Raw genomic sequence first — 21,084 nt, forward strand, 5'->3', positions numbered from 1 at the left:
ACTCTACGCTGCGACTACTTTTTTTATGTACACAGGTAAACACTTGGCAGCGACTCAAGAATGTTATTATGACGTCACGATTTCATTCACTGGGGTTTGTTTAGGGTCGTGTGCAAAAAATACGATAGACTTACGTTTTGATCGTACTGTGTACGTCTAGTCAGCCAGCTTACCTATGCATTGTGACGTCATCCACTTGTAAAATTAAAGTTTCATTTTCACTTTTGTTTCTAAGAAGTGAACTTAGATTGGACTATCTTTTGTTTTTACTCTCTTTTTCTATGATGATTTTCCTATTGTGAAGCTTTTCTTGTATAAAGCTCAATTTCTCTATGACCACGGAAGTAAACATCCTGATGCATTCTTGTCATGTGAATGTTGAGAGCGTGTTCATTTTTGAAATCTTTCTGACAGACATATTCTACAGGTAAGTTTGTCTTATTTTTGTTCACATTTTCTATGAAGGTCATCTTTGCATTTAACCATGATTTATATGTAAAGTTCTATTTTGAATGTAAATGCTGTATTTATCCTCATTTCATATGATTTACAGTTGTATAACCTGCATGTAACTCAGAGTGCATTTAATATTTCTATGATGGGTCATTCTATGATTGAATTTAAATCAGAAAAATATTCACTAAGTTTTGGTAAAATACATTGTGTCTTACATTTCTGTCCCTTTTGTCTGTAAATTATTGCTTTACTTACATTGTAAAATGAGGTTATATGTGTCTCACTGATTTGTATGATTTTTTCAGGATCAGCTGAGATGTTATTTCACTGGATTATTTAATGGATAGACTTATTGGGCATATATTTGGATATCTCTGGTAAGTTTTTCTTGTTTTTTAATTGTTTACATTTCCTATGAAGGTCATCTTTGCACTTAAGCATGATTATATGGTTAATTTAATTACTGTGTAATACTTATGTGATCTGATGTCTCTAACATTCATATAAGCACACCTTTATTTAGCCTAAAGGGATCTTCAGAATGTTAATAAGTCCTTTGCATAAATTATGATGTAATTTTATATTTCATTATGTCTGTTACCCATGGAATTCAAACTTACTAAATAGTGATCAAAAAGATATTAAGAATGTTAAATAACAGAAAAGTAAAAATCTACAAAACATTAATCCTAAGAGTAATTTACTTTTGTTTTGATTCTAAATATGTGTGATATATGGTATACATAATTATAATTTCATTTTCACTTTTGTTTCTTGGTAATGAGCTTTTCAAAAAAAAAAAAAAAAAAATAAATAAATAAATAAAGGACTACATGTTGTACTGTGATGATGCTAAAAAAATGTATTTTTCTGTAAACAGTATTGAAAGGTATTAAACAAAATTGAATCTACTGTTAAGAAAAAGTCTTTTAGTGTCTAAATAATTACTCTGATAATCATTTTCTTTGTGATAATGATACTGTAGTTGTGCTTGTTTATTATCTATAGATAACATGATGAACTTTTCTTATCTGGAGTTAATGTTAAAAAACAATTTTTCGAGATTAAAAACAAATATTTTCATGATCCTTTTTTTTTTGGCATTGTACATGTTGTATTTAAACATGCATTGTTTCATGCAGTACTCTGTCATATTAACAAAATGGTTTTATTTCTACATGCTGACAGTGAATCTAATCATTTTTTTAAACTGGTTAAAGCAATGTTTACAACTGTCTTAAAATGCTCAAATGCAAGTTTATTTCATGCACAAATACCTTAAATGTATAGACTAAATGTACTTTTAGATTCAATTTATAGATTAACCCCTTATAAATAGTAAAAACCATTTCTTAAACCTGATTTTCTTGTTTATTCTCTCATGCATTACCTAATTTGAGTATTCTCAAATTATTGATTACATGAACAAACAAATTTAAGACAAAACTACAATATATGCTGAATGCCCTGGAAATGAAATGGTTACATATGTAAGATGTATAACACATCATGTACAACTTTTAAGTCTACAAAATTTTAAGTTAACCATATTATACAATAAGACTACTTTTTTCAAAGTTATGAGAAATTCTCAACAAAAAATGTATTTATGCAAAAGATAAATGTTAGGGTACAATTTTAAAATACATTTTACATGAATCACATAAAGAGCATATCAAATCATTTCTTCGTGGTTATTTTCCTTTGGAACATCTGTGAACAAACATTCTGTTTTGTCTTTTTTTTGATACATAAAAAGCGTCCAAAAATCATTTGGAATTGTTGTGTTAAACCCTGATACTCAGAATTTTAAGAGTTTCTGATGTGTGCCCTACTTAGAAATGTTTACATTGTAACAAAGATGAAACTCATAATTGATTTAATCAGCAATTATAAAGTCATCAGGTTTACACATGCTTTTCTAACACATCATGTACATTTTTTTTCTACTAGTATGTCTTTGTTCACAAAAAATTGAAATCAACAGTACTTAGCATTCCATATTAAGAAATATGTACCCTAGCTATTAAAAATCTAAAAGTATATTTGTGCATCAATGCATTATGTTTAACAAAACAATCTCTTTCACTGTGATGAAAATTGTCTTCCTCATATAACATGCAGATGAAGAACTTCTTTGGATGATGTCATTTTCACATGTAGAAAAGAAACTAATTCAACTAAAACTAAAAGACAGTCATTAAAATTTTAAGGACATTAAAGGATGATATCAAGAACGAAGTCCAGGAATTGATAAAATTCTACAATTATCATCCAAAGATGTATATGTTTGGATTTATTTTTTAATTCACAAGCAAATGATATGTTACCACTTAATCTTTCAAACTTAAAAAAAAAATTCTATACTTTTTGAATTAAAAATTTCAAAATCTAGAGGATTCTTCCCAATACCTATCTACATGTATTTATGACTGAAGGTATGTAAATCACCAGAGTTGCTGTACTGCACCATTTGAATAAAAGTCATATCCACATTCTTGACTTTTTTCCCTAAACCTTATTTCAAAACATAAATTATCCCAACCAGTCTTTATCTACGCAGTGATAATAAAATTTGTACAGAATTCTAAGGTATTACATAGTAATAGTCTTTAAACATCCTTGAACATAGTGCATATGATTAACATTTCAATTCTTTCCAAAGAATATGCTATGCCACCCAATAGAGCTGATATAAAGTCTTTAGGTTATCACAAAATGTTAAAGTTACAACAACTAAATTTTATCCAGGAGAAAATGATCCAAAAAATCTATAGAAAATCTCCGAATCTTTCTTTACTTATGATGCGAATTTTGCAGGTTACAAATTATTGTCAAAGGTATTTATCTCAATAATCTCATGCTTTGACCCTGACAAAGTGTCCTATAAAACTAAGTGTATTACTCTAACCTGTTCTGTGTAGTAAGCATGAAGTCTAATGGTTGATAGAAATATTCAAAATATAATTATTACATCACAGATCAGGGGGACACTTACATCTTTATGGGGGTCCTATTGAGACCTATTAAATTCAAAATAGGACACACACATACACAAACAAAATGTATTTACAGTTCCAGGAAAGTAATAATTACACCAAAGCTAGCTTTTAGGGGTTGTAGAAATAAGATGAAAAATAAAAGGTTTAAATGTATACTTCTCATACATAACAACTGTCTTCAATAGGAATTGGTAAAAATAAAAGTCACATTTAGATACTTTGAAGTCTGGGAATTATTTTTTTTGAAGATCTCATACTATCAGAAAATCACAATATCAATTCTAGGATTTGATTAGACCTCAGTTTGTTAAATGACTGCAATTTATCTATTGTTGTGTATGACAGAATATGAAAGATATGAAGGGGAGAGCTTTTGAACTTTTTTTCCCCCTTCATCATAGTTTAAAATATATATTATACCGGTCTTTATCTAAGTAGTGAATATAGGATTTTTACAGAAACCCTAGGTATTACATAGTAATAGTCATATAAACACCCTTGAACATTGTACATTTGATTAACATTTCAATCCTTTCCTAAGAATTTGCACCTAATTTTTATAAAGTCTATAAGTTATCACACAATGTTTAAGTTATTGCATTACAGGACTCAAATCAGTAATCTCAGTAAGTAACTAACTTTTACCCAGGAGTAAATGATCCAAAAAATCTATAGAAATATCTTATTGATTCTTCATCTGTGTACTTATGATGTGAAGTTTGTAAGTTACAAATTATTGTCAAAGGTAGTTATCTCAATACTGTAGATCACTAAATTTTCGCGACACTTTATTTTCGCAAGATAGTCATTGACTCTTGATTAGCGAGACAAATTTTTCACGAATTGTGGTTATAGCTCTATATAATCTTAAGGAATGCTATTATACACGAGAATTAAATTTTCGCGAGCACACTGTCTCGCGTAATTATGCCAAAATTAAGTTCTCGCGAATAAAAAGTGATTTACAGTAATCTTATGCTTTGACCTTGACAAAGTGTCCTAAACAACAAAGTGTATTCCTACAACCATTCTATATGTAATAAATATGTACAATATGGTATGATAAGGATATTCAAGATATTATTAAATCACAGATTATGGGACACTTGCATCTTTATTGGGGGTCTTATTGAGACCCAATTTAAATTCAAAATTAAACATGATACATACACAAATATATTTACCATTCCAGGAAAGTTAAATAATAATATTAAATCCAGCATCTGAATATCTGTGTAATTTCTAGGGGGTTATAGAAATAAGATGAAAAATAAAAGGTTTAAATGTATACTTCTCATACATAACAACAGTCTTCAATAGGAATTGGTAAAAATAAAAGTCACATTCAGATACTTTGAGGTCCGTGAGAATTAATTTTTAAAGAGTTCATGCTATCAGAAAATCATATTTTCAATACAATTGTACTTGATTTGACTAGATCTCAGTTTAATAAATGATTACATCTTATCCATAGTCAGTGTCTGACAGTAAAAAGATACAATCCTGGGTCCTTTCTTTGTCATCCTGTAAACCACAGTCTATGATCGTACTGGTTAAATTGGTTGGAAATCATATTTATCTATGTTCTTCTTAAATCGTCCATCCATCTCCTGTTTGGTTTTCTTGTTTCAGTGTTCAAGACAGGATATTCTGTTAGTCTTTGCATAATCTGATAGTCTTTCACCATTCTGAGAGTAGACATAGATCATTTCCATAAGCCCTCACTAGAGAATCCTGAAAAATAAAAAAAAAATGTCTTAGTTGAAAAAAAAAATTGTTATATAATATAAGCTTGATGGAATTCTAAATATAGACAAAAAAAAGGGTATATAAACAAGATGTAACATAAGATTTTGACTTTTCATATTAACCATGGGTAACACCTCTAGTAAAGAAAAGAGTAAAGGAATGAGTAAAATTCAGTTTGGAGAGAGAATTCTTTCAGAGAAAGATGTAGACAGAGGTATACCAGTTAAAATAAAAAAAGATGGCACTATTGAGATCATTTCTCAAGAAGAATATAACCAATTATGTCCAGAAAAGGGTGATCCTAATGTTGTCAGAGATTACATAGAAAGACCCAATGAAGAATACAACCATTTATTACCAAAAGAGGGTGAGAATTACTTGGATTACCCTGAAAGACCTTTGACTAGAGAAGAAGTCAAGTTTATAGATGATAAGAGAAAACAGTTGTCAGAAAAAAAAAGATTGTTAAAGACACAGGATTTTAAACCCACAAAACCATTGGAGATACAAGGATTACAAGATACAAGGATTAATGGAGGAAGTCCAAACTGAACTCTTGGAAGACATTAAGGCTCATTATGAGAGTAACTTTCCAGTCTTTGTTTATTATATTAAAATTATGTATTCTGATAAAAAAAAGGAAAGTTTTCACTTTCATTTGTTTTGCCTTTTACCATTTAAATTGACCTTATGGTCAAGATTGTGATATATACACTCTGATAATCATCTACGATGTCTCTATGATGTTTACCTCAAAAGATTGAATCAGGGTATTTGTGTTTAAAGAGCTGAATAAACTATACAGACAGATCTAAGATTTTGGAAGCATACATATTAATGAGGTTAAAGGAGATATAACACTAGATTATTAAAAAGAAAGAACACAAACTCATAGAAATGATATTGAAAGTACCTTTTATGAATAAAGTGTCATGCTCCAAGGTATTATTTTTATGAACAGGAGAAGGTTTACAGCAGTCCCATACACTCATAAGATCTTGGGTAGTAGAAACACCAGGAAATTTTATTTCCACACAATCACATCATCTTACATCAGTTATAAGGTTACAATCTTTATACATAGTTAAGAGGGTCATTAAGATTTCTTTTCTGGTCATCCTAATGAGCCACATTATAGTATTCTTTCCCTTTGATATAATGTTAATATTAAATGGAAAATTCAGAATTCATCAGCAATTGAAGTCAAAACTTCCTATCTTTACTAATTATACTATTAAGGAAGCTGGGGTTAACAAATTAGCCATATTTAACTTATTCTATAAATATGCTATCTTCAGCTGTTAACTATCATTTGGCAAAGAAAAATTTCATACATTTTAGTTTTAAAAATTTGATCATGAATTTTTATGCCTTTTCTTCTTCTTCTAAAGGATATCAAAATAGTTTAAACATGACCATGACCACCAAGCCCTCTTTATTTAAAAAGTCGTACATCATTTACTTATCAATTCATAAATATAAAAATGCATATGTAAATAAATAAAATAAATAAAAATTCCAATTGTATCTCATTGAAACTTTACCTTCAAGTTTGTGTGTTTCTATGTTGGTTGACTAACTGTGTATTTCCAAAGGAAGAGCAGACAGTCTGAACTTCATAGAGAATTAATTATAGATGGTTAGGAACAAAACATATCTTCCATGTTGATGACTGTAGAAATAAAACCATTTTGTTAATATGACAGAGTACTGCATGAAACAATGCATGTTTAAATACAACATGTACAATGCCAAAAAAAAAGGATCATGAAAATATTTGTTTTTAATCTCGAAAAATTGTTTTTTAACATTAACTCCAGATGAGAAAAGTTCATCATGTTATCTATAGATAATAAACAAGCACAACTATAGTATCATTCCCGTACGAAACAGTCCGGGCGGCTTAGACACGGCTCAGGCACGGATTCCGTCTCCTGAAACCCGTGCTTTAGCATTCCGTGCTCCTATGTAAAGCATGTATGGAAAGCCGTGCATAAAAGTGGTCGAGGCACGGACACGGCACGGGATATTGGCCGAATTATTTAAATGAGATCACACCGTTTTACAAAACCCGTGTCAGAAAGCCGTGCTTGTTTCCATATATGGACTCACGGATTCTGTGAACCCGTGTCTGAAACCCGTGTCCTTTTCCTTATATGGAGACACGGTTTTTTTGAAAACCGTGTCAAAAAAGCCGTGCCATATACCATATAAGGAGTCACGGGATCTGTGCATTTGTCTAGATCTAGGTCATGGCCTTTAGAAAATTTCTTGATGTAACTGTGAATGCCAAAATGGTGACTGAAACCAAACTAACTTCACATTGCTTTACATTTATGCTTAGTTTTAGAATTTCAAAAGTTAAAAATCTTATATTAATGTGTACATTTACTTTCTGTTAAAGATTAACTTTATCAGTTACAATCCATGCTAGTTTTTAATTAAGATTTTAATGATATTGTACAACATTCAATTGTAATTTAATCTAGTAGCTAAGTTTGCACAATCTGAGAAAGAATTTAGTTTAAATAAAACTAAATTCACCCTATAACACAGTGATGTCACATAAAATATATACTAGAAAGGATTAGTGAAAGTCCAACTAAAGTCATTCACTTTTATTTGACAAATAAGCTATTTCATCATGTTCATTGTCAACATTGAAATACAGAAAGATCATGAAAATTGAAAAATTGACTTATTTATTCTAGATTACACTTACTGCATTTAGTTCAAAAGTGGTAGAAATTATCCCAGACTGACATAAATACAATTCCAACTGACATCTATTAGTTAAATATCCTTTAAATAGAGCAAAAAGACACATTGACTTAGCTCATGACCATGAATCCCTCCAATTTAATATTCAAATAAAGGAAGTTATGATTGAGCATGCTCAGTAAAAAGCCGTGAGATATAAATAAATAGTTTGAAGCAAAACCCGCCTGAGTTAAAAACCGTCTCCCTGGGACACGGATTCCGTGTCTCCACACGGGTTTCTGTGAGTGAGGATTCCTCACTTTCAGACACGGAAGCCGTGTCCGTGTCTTGGACATGCAGAACCCGTGCAGCTTTTTAAAAACCCGTGCGGATTCCGTGTCTTAGCCGTGCCCAAGCCGTGCCTATTCCACCTCGAACTTTCGTACGGGTTATCACAAAGAAAATGATTATCAGAGTAATTATTTAGACACTAAAAGACTTTTTCTTAACAGCTAGATTCAATTTTGTTTAATACCTTTCAATACTGTTTACAGAAAAATACATTTTTTTTGCATCATCACAGTACAACATGTAGTCCTTTATTTATTTATTTATTTTTTTTGGAAAAGCTCATTACCAAGAAACAAAAGTGAAAATGAAATTATATGTATACCATATATCACACATATTTAGAATCAAAACTAAAGTAAATTACTCTTAGGATTAATCTTTTGTAGATTTTTATTTTTCTGTTATTACATTCTTAATATCTTTTTGATCACTATTTAGTAAGTTTGAATTCCATGGGTAACAGACATAATGAAATATGAAATTATATCATAATTTATGCAAAGAACTTATTAACATTCTGAAGATCCCTTTAGGCTAAATAAAGGTGTGCTTATATGAATGTTAGAGATATGAGATCACATAAGAATTACACAGTAATTAAATTAAACCATATAATCATGCTTAAATGCAAAGATGACCTTCATAGGAAATGTAAACAATTAAAAAACAAGAAAAACTTACCAGAGATATCCAAATATATGCCCAATAAGTCTATCCATTAAATAATCCAGTGAAATAACATCTCAGCTGATCCTGAAAAAATCATACAATTCAGTGAGACACATATAACCTCATTTTACAATGTAAGTAAAGCAATAATTTACAGACAAAAGGGACAGAAATGTAAGACACAATGTATTTTACCAAAACTTAGTGAATATTTTTCTGATTTAAATTCAATCATAGAATGACCCATCATAGAAATATTAAATGCACTCTGAGTTACATGCAGGTTATACAACTGTAAATCATATGAAATGAGAATAAATACAGCATTTACACTCAAAATAGAACTTTACATATAAATCATGGTTAAATGCATAGGAAATGTAAACAAAAATAAGACAAACTTACCTGTAGAATATGTCTGTCAGAAAGATTTCAAAAATGAACACGCTCTCAACATTCACATGACAAGAATGCATCAGGATGTTTACTTCCGTGGTCATAGAGAAATTGAGCTTTATACAAGAAAAGCTTCACAATAGGAAAATCATCATAGAAAAAGAGAGTAAAAACAAAAGATAGTCCAATCTAAGTTCACTTCTTAGAAACAAAAGTGAAAATGAAACTTTAATTTTACAAGTGGATGACGTCACAATGCATAGGTAAGCTGGCTGACTAGACGTACACAGTACGATCAAAACGTAAGTCTATCGTATTTTTTGCACACGACCCTAAACAAACCCCAGTGAATGAAATCGTGACATCATAATAACATTCTTAAGTTGCTGCCAAGTGTTTACCTGTGTACATAAAAAAAGTAGTCGCAGCGTAGAGTGTAAAACACTATATTTAGAGCCATATACTGAATCCCCACCTATCCCTACCCCAAGGACTGTACTGAGTTGAACCCCCCTATCCTCCCCACACCCCCCAATCTGCACTCTCTTGACCCCCTATCCCCCAGGGGGGGGGGCTGCACTCCCTTGACCCCCTTATCCCCCAGGGGGCTGCACTCCCTTGACCCCCTTATCCTCCCAGCCAATCAGAATCCTCCATTTTTGACCTCATTTGCATAATGTCCTAGATATTGAACCCCCTAGCTAGACTACTTCCGGCTAGGACACTTCTGCCTAGCCCACTTCCGCTAGGCCACTTCCGCTTCCGCTAGGGCCCACTTCCGCTTCCGCTAGACCACTTCCACCTAGGCCACTTCCGGCCACTTCCGGTTAAACCACTTCCGGTTATGGCGTCACTTCCGGGCTAGCTAGACCCGTTATACTACTTACATACATTGTAGCGAGACGAGCTAAAACTATTTAGAATTGAAGGTTTGTTGAAGAAAAAACCACTTCAGAACATTTTTTCTGTTTAAATTTACTTTTACAGTAAAATTATAACTTACTCTTTAGTCTTTAAATAAACATTGTATATTGAATAACAGACTATATTAGTGAATATTGAATTCCTTGACTACAATACATACTACATGTCATGATGTGTGCTCAAATTGTTCTGATGATTTTTCATGAGTAAAAGAGGGTGTGTATGTATGAGTGTCCAGCAGCTATAGACTGAATATGCTGTGTAGGCCTACACTTGTAATAATGGACAAGCTCAAAAATAAAAAAAAAATAATTTAAACACATTAGAACCAGTAGTTCTTGTTACCCACTCACAACGGAGTTGGAGAGGGTGATATAGCACACAACCGTGTGTTCGTTTGCGGGTGAGTGAGATATAATAATGCTGTGCATAACGGAAGCGACATAATTTGCATCAGGGTCGATGTCATTTTTTAGATATGCTCTTTGCGAAGGGATGCTCCGTTTTGCGATGTCCTTGTTATGTATACATTATTTTCCCCAGCAGAAATTTAATAAATAAATTTTTCAATGCATACATGTATGCTACTCAGAGACTATTGCTGTACTTTTATGCATACATGTAGTTTGTTTTGTGACAAACTGCCTCTCATACATTAAAAATCAACCCATATAAGGAAAAAATATATTCAGAGTTCTGGGAAACATTAGTTCTAAATAGTTTAAGGCTGATTCTCAGTTTAAAAAATCTTTTTTTAAAAATACCCTGCTTATATATCTTTCAGAGTGCTCGAAAAATCGATATCTCCTAACTTTCATTTTTGGATCACTAAAGTGGTTGCTCTCCACCTCACTAGAAAAAAAATACTTATATATATATAGCTATTCTTGATCCTAAAATATACTTTTATATACAAGTATGCATTGCTGTTGATCTTCCTCGTTTTCTCAAATAAATTTTACCTAAATTAGAACCACATCAGTAAAACCTTTAAAAAGATACGTAATTTTAAATGGATGTCACTTTACAGGAACACAACTATATAACGGCTAATTTATAAATTAGCAGCACATACATACATTTTTATGCCTCCGGGTTAAAAGATCCCGGAGGTATGTTGTTTTCTTTCTTTTCACTCTTTTTGATGGGTCTTACATCATAGTACGTACAAGAAAAGATTTTTTTCTATATATATATATATATATATATAGGATGGTGTATTTTGCGCACTCTTTTTATATACAGTAACATGAAATGTTTAAATCACGCCAATTTCAGCGATTTAAAAAAAAAATTATTGTCCTAAGAGTATTCAGAAAATTTAGAAAAGCACATAATATACAAAATACACCATCCTGAAACCAAGCGAATATGTATCCAACAAGTAAAATTGATGCAAATCATCAAATTGACCGCAAACAAAATATAACATTTCAAAACGTACTTTCACATGTATATCTCCTCCAATTCCATTGCCAGGGGATAATAAACTTTGCTCTGCATCGTGTGATAAACTGGAATTGAGAAGTGATAGTAGATACAAACATCTATATTTGATAGTATTGTTTTGTTGCCTAAGAATGTTTAAGAAATACACTTGTACCAAAGTAAATTCACAGCTCTGCGGTACTTATTACTGGAACCTTATTTTTATAAATTCCTTGGGATTTTTCTCTTTTTCAGGGGGGGGGGGGGGGGGGGGGGGGGGGGGGTCAGTAAGAGGGGGAAAATAACCTGGGCTAGCTTTATGTACTTTGTAAATATTTAATTACATCTATACTTAGTCTCTTACACATATAAAAATCTTTAAAGAAGACCCTGGTGAAAACCAGGAGTAACAAACAATATCACATTATATCTCCAACACTCAATAAATAATGCAAAAAAGTTGTTAGTACATTTCAAACTCAGGTAATGTATATGGCACCATTAAAAATGTAAATTAATACATATAAATGGTTGTCAATCAAAATAAACACATGTATTGTTGGACACAAGTATAATTTGAGATTCGCTGAATACAATTTTTATTGGTGTTGCCTATCATAATCTGTATGTAATGACTATTTATAGCAAGGGTGTACTATGTATGCATAGTAATGTATAAAGAAACAAACATTTTGTTGAAATACTTATACACTATTCTGAATTTATATCTAACTACCAACACTTTAAGTCTGGTAAACATTTATAGTGACATTCATACATGAATATCAATTGTTCAATAAATATAACAAGAGGCCCATGGGCCACATCGCTCACCTGAGAAGCTTTGACCATTCTGTTCTTTACCAGATTTCCCCCTTGTTATACATAATGCATCCCCACCCTACCCCACTGATCATAATTTAGACATTTTGAAATCTACACTACCCCATGATCCTTCCATGGGCACATATGTTTCAGCTTTTTTGGCCAAGTGGTTCCTGAGAAGAAGATTTTCAAATATTTTTCCTATATATTTCTATGTAAAACTTTGATTCCCTATAATGGCCCCGCCCTTCCCCCGGGGGTCATGATTCCTACAATTTAGAATTTACACTACCCCAGAATGGTTCCACATAAGCTTCACTTTTTCTGGCCCAGTGGTTCTTGAGAAGAAGATTTTCAAAGATTTTTCCTATATATTTCTATATAAAACTTTGATTTCCCACTGTGGCCCCGCCCTTCCCCTGGGGGTCATTATTTGAACAATTCAGAATCTACATTATACCAGGATGCTTCCACATAAGTTTCAGCTTTTCTGGCCCAGTGGTTCTTGAGAAGAAGATTTTCAAAGATTTTTCCTATATATTTCTATGTAAAACTTTGATTCCCTATAATGGCCCCGCCCTTCCCCCGGGGGTCATGATTCCTACAATTTAGAATTTACACTACCCCAGAATGCTTTCACATAAGCTTCACTTTTTCTGGCCCAGTGGTTCTTGAGAAGAAGATTTTCAAAGATTATTCCTATATATTTCTATATAAAACTATGATTCCCCATTGTGGCCCCGCCCTTCCCCCGGGGGTCATGATGTGAACAATTTAGAATCTACACTAAACCAGGATGCTTCCACATAAGTTTCAGCTTTTCTGGCCTAGTGGTTCTTGAGAAGAAGATTTTCAAAGACTTTTACTATATATTTCTATGTAAAACTTTGATTCCCCATTGTGGCCCCGCCCTTCCCCCGGGGGTCATGATTTGAACAATTTAGAATCTACATTATACCAGGATGCTTCCACATAAGTTTCAGCTTTACTGGCCCAGTGGTTCCTGAGAAGAAGATTTTTTAATGACCCAACCCTATTTTAGTCTTTTCTTGATTATCTCCCCTTGCGAGGGGATATGTCCCTTCATTTTAACAATTTAAATTCCCCTTCACCCAAGGATGCTTTGTACCAAGTTTGGTCAAAATTGGCCCAGTGGTTCTTGAGAAGAAGTCGAAAATGTGAAAAGTTTACAGACGGACAGACAGACGGACGGACAGACAGACAGATGGACGGACGACGGACAAAATGTGATCAGAAAAGCTCACTTGAGCCTTCGGCTCAGGTGAGCTAAAAACAGAACCAGAAAAAACATTGTAAGATTGTATATAAATTCAGGGAGCCAATGTCATTCATCTACATAAATCACCACAAAGAAAATGAAAAAATGTTGTCATTAATTGTAATCAATCAAAAGACATAGCAAGGTAATCAATAACCCCATCAAAATGTTCACCGTTTCTTATCTCCCCTTAAAAATTAAGATAGTATGCCAGGCCCTTTATTTGACAAATTTGAATCTTTTTTACCCAGGGATGCTTTGTGGCAAGTTTGGTTGAAATCGGTCCTGTCCTTTTGGAGAGAAGTTGAAAACATCAAGGTGAAATGTTTACATAAAACAGATGGCACACAACAGATGGGGTACTTCTAAGTCAGAAAAGTTCACTTGAGTTTGGCTCAGGTGAGCTAAAAATGTCATCAAAAGACATCAACTTTCATCCTCAGTGACAATAAAAGAGTTCCAAGTATGAGCATTTTCGAATCCATTCCTCCCAAACTGATAATCCTTTCTGGCCTGGTGAAGTTCCTCCTCTGAAGACATGACAAAGGGACCTATATAAATCACAAACAAGTTTACAAGTCGGTTACAGTATCCACTTAGTACCGATTCTTCACATAATCGGACTGCCATTTAGGGGCATTCTCAAAACCATTTTTCCCCGACTGATAGTCACGAAAAGTCTGTTGTAACTCATCTTGAGAGTTCATAACAAAGGGTCCTAGGGGATACAAAACAGACTCATAATTAAACACAAAAACATTTATAACAATCTATAATAATTTCCCTTTTCTGTTTATTTCACGTATTAAATTCAACCTTCCTTTAATTCTTCTTAGACATATGACTTACCATACTGAAAAACAGGCTCTTTGATTGGTTCCCCAGCAATCATTACTAAATGACATTCTGTTGACCCCTAAAATGTTAACAAAATTTCTTGCAATGTTCATAAAATGTTGTACAAGTCAGATAAAATTATGCAATGAATCAAATCTACACGTACCTTGTAATATCCAAATACAACATGTGTCTAATAGTACTGTATAATTATAAGATGATTACCGTAAATCTGGAAATTTTTACTGTAGATAAATTTTTAGCAAATTTGCGCGTGCATTGCATTCGCAAAAATATTTTTCTTAAAAATAAAACAACATGTGAAGAATTTTTTCTGAGAACTAGTGTCTTTTTTTTTAACTCAGTGAATAGGCGTCGGTAAGCACTGGTCATTTTTAAAAGAAACCTGTTTACACTAGTCTACTTATATATAACTACAAGTTAATTACCCGTGCGCGTCAATTGCCCTCATTACATGCAATATCGTCCGATGATTTGACAAGCACTGAGGCGGTATGCCCCCTTTTAATTATTTTCATCAATTAATTTGCCAATAAAGAGAGAACTGTCATTTTATCTAACCGTGTATCAACACGGGCGATAACTCAAACTCAGTGCATTTACTAGAAAGTTCCAAAAGTAAACGCGGCGTGTAAATTTTAGGTGAGAAAAAAACCAAAAGTTGAGAAAATTAGTTATATTTTTTCTTAATTTGGATTATACTTTAGGTAAAAAGGCATACACAACCTCTAAAATATTTGTTATAATTTATTTAGAAATTATTTTCAGTGCAAATCCTTTTGTATTTTTATCAAAATTGTTTTGGACAATTTTGCAATTTCTTGCCATGTTGCGAGTATATTGGTGGATATACTGGGCATATTATTTGAAAAATAACCTGATATGAAAATCTTCAGTGATTTTTATTTTTAGCACCAGTGACAATTCGCAATAATTTGAAGCGTAAAAATTAATCAACAGCTTTTTGAACCAAATTCGCAAAAATAAATCGACGTAAAAATTTCCAGATTTACGGTAATTCTGGCCAAAAGACTCATTTATCTTCAGCAAATTTATTTCATAAATAATTTTATGAAGAAACAAGATGTGTTTGTGAAACACTATGCGCCCAGGTCATTGACCTTGGTGTCATTTGACAGAGCTTAATTAGTGGAGTACGCATACCAAATACATGTATATATCTTTCATGGTTCAAAAGTTATGGCAAAGGTTAAAGTTGACAACAGACAGAGAGACAAACAGACAGACAGGACAAAATCAATATACGCTTCAATCTTTCAATCAAGATAATAATTCTTTAAATCAAGCTAAATCATTAAACAGCTTACCGAGTTCTCGGCCTGTATACTGTCTCCATCATCGTTGAAGGTCACCGTGTGATGAGCTTCATGTTCCTTCTGATTTCCTGCTGGACCTGTAACCATAGCAACATTATCTACTTTGTGTTACCATAGCAACATGATTTATTTTGTGTAAAAAGAGCAATTTTATCTAATTTGTGTAACTATAGCTTCATTATCTACTTTGATATCAGGATAAGTGTGAAGAGTCTAAACATGCAGCATTTTTTAAAAATTGATGCACAAAGTGCAATATACTTGTATGCTTATTTTATCTTAAAAGCTCGGACAATATTTTGATAAATTTAACATGACATGGATGATCTTAAATGGTTCTGTAATACTAGTTCTTGTACTGAACAACTGATACGATTCAGTACCTAACAATATGAAAATTATTTATCAAATACAAACGATTTATAAAGTTTTTTAACTGCTCACTCATGAATATGTACATGTATTGTTTCATTTTAAAGAATGCTTCTATCGACACTCCTTTGTTGTTTGAAGAAATAGAACTTTTAAGTTTGCATACTCTCCCATCTGTACAGGTAACAACCTATTTTTCCAAATCGCAATCACTTTCTTTAAATACCATATATGCAAGTCTTGCCGACCTACCAAACTTGGCTTTGCCAGACAGGATGTACAAGAAAGACCTCCAGCCAGAAGGAATTGGTTGTTCCAGTTTAGATCCAGGATCCAGCTTAAAGTCCAAATACATTGTAGGGGTGCGGGTATATACCTTAGACTATAACAATCATAGGAAAAAAACAAAGTCAAGATAAATTTCTGATAGGAGAATACGAACATAGTCCATAAGATTGTCATAGTAAAACAAAAATGCTTTCATTCAAGGGGCACTAGTACACAATTGAACTATTTTAAATGTTAAAATGTAAATGTGTGGAAATATAAATGTTGTTTTCAATTTAAGGGGGCCGACTATAGTTTCCACTGCGCAATATTTCACGCATCATAGTAAAATGAAAAGTAGTTAGTGTTTTAATGCAACTTTTTTCGCTTAATTATTAAAATTAAACAGAATTAAGAAATTACAGGTATAAAAATGTAATTACAATTTGACATAACTGATTTTTAACCGATTTTGCAATTGATAGGTAGGTTGACGTCGTTGCAGTGTGTTTTTGACGTTATGATAATCTGTAGCTCTTAAGGAGAGGGGTAATGAAAATATTATTAAAGAAAAAGTAATAAACATACGCTCTTGAAATTTAAAACACATAAATTTAAGGATATCTCTAATATCTTTATTATGTTTTCATGTGAATCTATTGTGTACGTCATATTTTGTAATACTCTACAAAAATAGGAAAATTTGCTAATTTTTTGCATTTTGAGATGCCCCCTCTGGTAACAAGACGGTAGAATTTTGTGTTTCTTACATATATTGTATAATATAGTATTACTCATCAAATATTATAGTTTGAACAAAATGTCTATTGTAGTTTTTGTATAATTTGCTTTAAAGTGCTAAAAATTGGCATTTTCCTATATAATCCTATAGTAAATGTGCCTATATTTTGAGACGGTCCCTCAAAAACACCTCGACGGTAGATTTCCCCCAAACTTTGCATGTACACTGAACTTAATGTAAGTTATATATGAGATAAAAATGAAGAGTTTCGCTATTGTAGTTTTCACACAATAAAACTATAGTCGACCCCCTTAAACATTTTTCTCTACTTTACCTTTATGCCAAAAGCTTCCCCAGCAATGACCTTGACTGTGACCCCATTTTTGGTTGTCCTTGGGATGTCTTTGTCCTTCAGCTCCTGATAAGCTGGTTCAATCATTTTGTATTTCTTGGCCAGGTTGACCCAGAGCTGTAGTCCGTGTACCTCCCCCTCTCCATGTGGCATCTCACAGTGGACTATTCCTCGGCCAGCTGTCATCCACTATATCATAAAAGATCATTAATTACTACATAGCAAACAATAAATAAAAATGTCAGAGGGCCTTTATTCTAAACAATTACAATACGATTCCTCTTATTCAATGTAGAAACACTGGGCAGACCAAACAATGTGAAGTAAAACCAGAACTAATTTTCTACATTGGTTTTCCTTTTACCTGTAAATCTCCATCCTGAATTATCCCCTTGTGACCACAAAAGTCTTCATGTCTTATTGAACCTTTCAAAACATATGTGACCTACAACAGAAAATATTCACTTAAAAACATAGGTGTCCATGATACAACATAAAATATTCACTTAGAATTCTGAGAAAACAATGATATTGAGGAGGACAAACAACATTGAAAATATTCACTCTTAGAATCAATACCCCTTTATTAACAAATATTGTAATTTGAACACATACGGTCTCAAACCCTCTGTGTGGATGGTCAGGGAATCCCCCAGGTGCCTTTCCTTTGAATTCATCCAGCATCAGGAATGGGTCAAAATTTTTCAACTGAAAATATTGTACAAAGCTGATGTAAAGGGTTATCAAATGAAGTCTTAATTTTTGAAAAATCTCTTTTAAAAAGAACAGATAAGAATTAACTCCAGAGCTTTAGTGTTATACTACTGTGATGATACCTCTGGTCTCCCTATACTCCGCCGGACTCTCGCCCCCACTCCCTCATCCTGCTCCACCGACAGTACCGTCTTCTGTACCGTCCTCCCCTTCATACTGGATACTGCTCGGGATGATATCCAACAAGTCTGGTTAGAAAATCTAAACGGATTGTACTGCTGACAGGTTCTCTTGAGATGACTACTGGACGTGGTTTTAAAACTTCCAAGTAGGGCTGACAATGTGCAGGTGACAATACTGTATCTACTCAGCATTCAGGGAACTGGAAAATTTATATGGTTACATCAGTTCACTCATCTTTATCTGTATTTTATTGGTGGTAACTTTCTCAAACTTTTAACAGACATGTATTCGAACACATACTATTCTTGTAAAAAAGACAATCAAATGAGTGAGAAATTTAAAGCAAATAGAGGAGTCAAGCAAGGTGATAATTTAAGTCCAACACTTTTTAATATTTTTGTTGATGATTTTGTGAATTATTTCAAGAATGTAAGTACATATCCTGCTTATCTAGATACTATGCCAATTAATCATATGTTTTTTGCTGATGATCTTGTCCTTGTATCAGAATCAGAAGCTGGTCTACAAAATTGTATAGATATTTTAGGAAAATATTGTTCAGACTGGAAATTATGTGTTAATATGGAAAAAACAGATGTTATGATTTTTTCAAAAAAATCTGTTGATGAAGCATCATTTAGATTTTATTATAATCACAAAATGATTAACATAACAAATGAATATAAATATTTGGGTGTTGTGTTTAGATCTGATGGGAAAATGAAATTTGCTGCTGAACAGCTATCAGAACGTGCTAGAAAAGCATATTACGCTATTAAATCAAATTTTCCTGCAAATGTTAATTTTTCTGCTGAAATTATGTTGAAATTATATCAGTCAATGATAATACCAATTATAACATATGGATCTGAAATATGGATAACTGACTTTAAATGTGATTTAATGTCTTCAGACCAGTTTCCTTTTGAAAAAACACAGCACTTGATATTTAAAGATATACTAGGGGTACACAGAAAGGCATCAAATCTTGCTGTTTTATGTGAGTTGGGTCGTTTTCCTTTGTACTATTTATGTTATGAATATATGTTAAAATATTATATGAGACTGAAGGAAATGGAATGCAACCATGATTATAACAATTATTTAGTGAAATCTGCATTTAAAGAAGACAAAAATCTTGTATCTAAAATATCTTGGCAAAAGAAACTGTCTTCATTACTACAAAAATTAAATATTAGTTCTTTGGAAATATCTCACATAACTTTGAAAAACAAATTACAAGAGCATTACCAAAACAAGATATATGAACAACTGGAAAAAGTTAGCAAATCAGACTCTGGAAAGTTAGCATTTTATAGCAAAATTGTGAATCAAGATGAATACAAACTGCAAAGTTATTTAAAACTACCCCTGAAGAAAAGTTGTAGATCTTTATTAACAAAATTAAGGATCAGTGCCCATCCACTATATATTGAAACGGGTAGATACTGTAAACCCCCTATTCCTAGAGAAAAACGTTTATGTTACTCATGTAAATTGTTTGTTGAAGACGAAAAACATTTTGTTCTTTATTGTCCAAAGTATGATCAATATAGATGCAATTATAATGATATATTTAATGTAAACACATATACTAGTGATAACCCCATTAGAAAAATTGTCAATCCTACAAATATTTCAACTGCTAGAAGGATATGTTGTTTCTTGAAAAAGTGCTTTGACATCAGAAAAGAAAGTCAAAAATGAATATTAATATTGAGAAATACACAATTTTGTTCACCTCATATTTCTCACTTTGTATATGCTTGTATTAATTGTGTTAATTTATGTTATGTTATTCATGTTCATGACTGTATGCCGACATGGTAATTGTCAATAAAGTGAATTGAATTGAATTATCTACTTGTATCTATATAATAGATATTACCTGGCAATTAACATTGTTTAACAGTTGTCAAAATCATACTGTAATCAAATGAATAAAATGAAAGTTGATCATTTTCTAGAAAAGAAACCATAGAGTGCTTCTACTCTGTTATCAGTTTATATTTACCTCGAGCTCGCAGTACACTGGCCTTATAAATACACATAGATTAATATAAGATCAAATCAATTTTGATTAATTGTGAAAAAATATTTATGGCATACAAAAGCTCCTGCTTATATACATAGCCTGTTGTTTGGATTGTCAATATTTAGAACATTCCACAATGACATGGCAGTATTTAAAAAGTTTACGTAACATGTTATATCAAATATCAATGTTGATTTAGCAGTCACTTGCAATATAATGCCCGTGCACAGTTAATATTTAAACAAAAAATTCGAATGATTTAAGAATTTGCGTGCTACTGTTAACAGCAAGTCCACTAACATGAAAATTCCTTGGGACAGACTGCCGCTACATTTGTAAAAAAACCAATGTTTTATTTTCTTATTTCTAATTACAGGAGAGTTCCGATTCGAGAGGCGGATCTTGCGTGACTGTGCATTATCAAAGATTGTATCATAGACCTAAA

General features: G+C 32.3%; 1 protein-coding gene and 1 long non-coding RNA gene across 5 annotated transcripts; both read right to left on the minus strand.

The window, feature by feature from the left end:
- Positions 1 to 2,863: 2,863 nt before the first annotated feature.
- LOC134268452 (uncharacterized) lies at positions 2,864 to 9,023 on the minus strand. The gene is made up of 4 exons (XR_009992367.1): positions 8,940 to 9,023; positions 6,752 to 6,879; positions 4,425 to 5,192; positions 2,864 to 3,304 (listed from the first exon to the last, which is right to left on the minus strand). It is a non-coding gene; the product is annotated as an uncharacterized LOC134268452 (long non-coding RNA).
- Positions 9,024 to 13,349: 4,326 nt separating this feature from the next.
- On the minus strand, positions 13,350 to 21,009 carry LOC134268453 (pirin-like). Of its 4 annotated transcripts, none has more exons than XM_062750712.1 (9): positions 20,940 to 21,009; positions 18,544 to 18,803; positions 18,323 to 18,415; positions 18,072 to 18,152; positions 17,690 to 17,896; positions 16,599 to 16,728; positions 15,966 to 16,051; positions 14,629 to 14,695; positions 13,350 to 14,497 (listed from the first exon to the last, which is right to left on the minus strand). In XM_062750712.1, the coding sequence occupies exons 2-9, from the start codon at positions 18,793 to 18,795 to the stop codon at positions 14,376 to 14,378; spliced, it is 1,038 nt and encodes a 345-aa protein (XP_062606696.1). In that variant the 5' UTR covers positions 18,796 to 18,803; positions 20,940 to 21,009; the 3' UTR covers positions 13,350 to 14,375. The 4 variants fall into 4 exon arrangements, with proteins under 4 accessions (XP_062606696.1, XP_062606694.1, XP_062606695.1 ...); XM_062750710.1 differs by lacking the exon at positions 20,940 to 21,009 and adding an exon at positions 20,714 to 20,732 and having other exon boundaries at positions 13,350 to 14,330; XM_062750711.1 differs by lacking the exon at positions 20,940 to 21,009 and adding an exon at positions 20,619 to 20,666 and having other exon boundaries at positions 13,350 to 14,330.
- Between the last annotated feature and the right edge of the window lie 75 nt (positions 21,010 to 21,084).

This window comes from Saccostrea cucullata, unplaced genomic scaffold (assembly GCF_032062105.1).
Source record: "Saccostrea cucullata isolate Sc308-1 unplaced genomic scaffold, CSIRO_AGI_Scuc_v1 ctg2509, whole genome shotgun sequence".
In the NCBI taxonomy this organism is placed as follows: domain Eukaryota; kingdom Metazoa; phylum Mollusca; class Bivalvia; order Ostreida; family Ostreidae; genus Saccostrea; species Saccostrea cuccullata.

Coding starts and splice junctions, on each gene's coding strand:
- LOC134268453 (XM_062750710.1), bottom strand. CDS start 18,795: ATGCTGAGTAGATACAGTATTGTCACCTGCACATTGTCAGCCCTACTT. Junction 16,729..17,689: donor GGGAAGCTTTTGGCATAAAG/GTAAAGTAGAGA, acceptor TGATTGTTATAG/TCTAAGGTATATACCCGCAC. Junction 16,052..16,598: donor GTCTGGCAAAGCCAAGTTTG/GTAGGTCGGCAA, acceptor CTATGGTTACAG/GTCCAGCAGGAAATCAGAAG.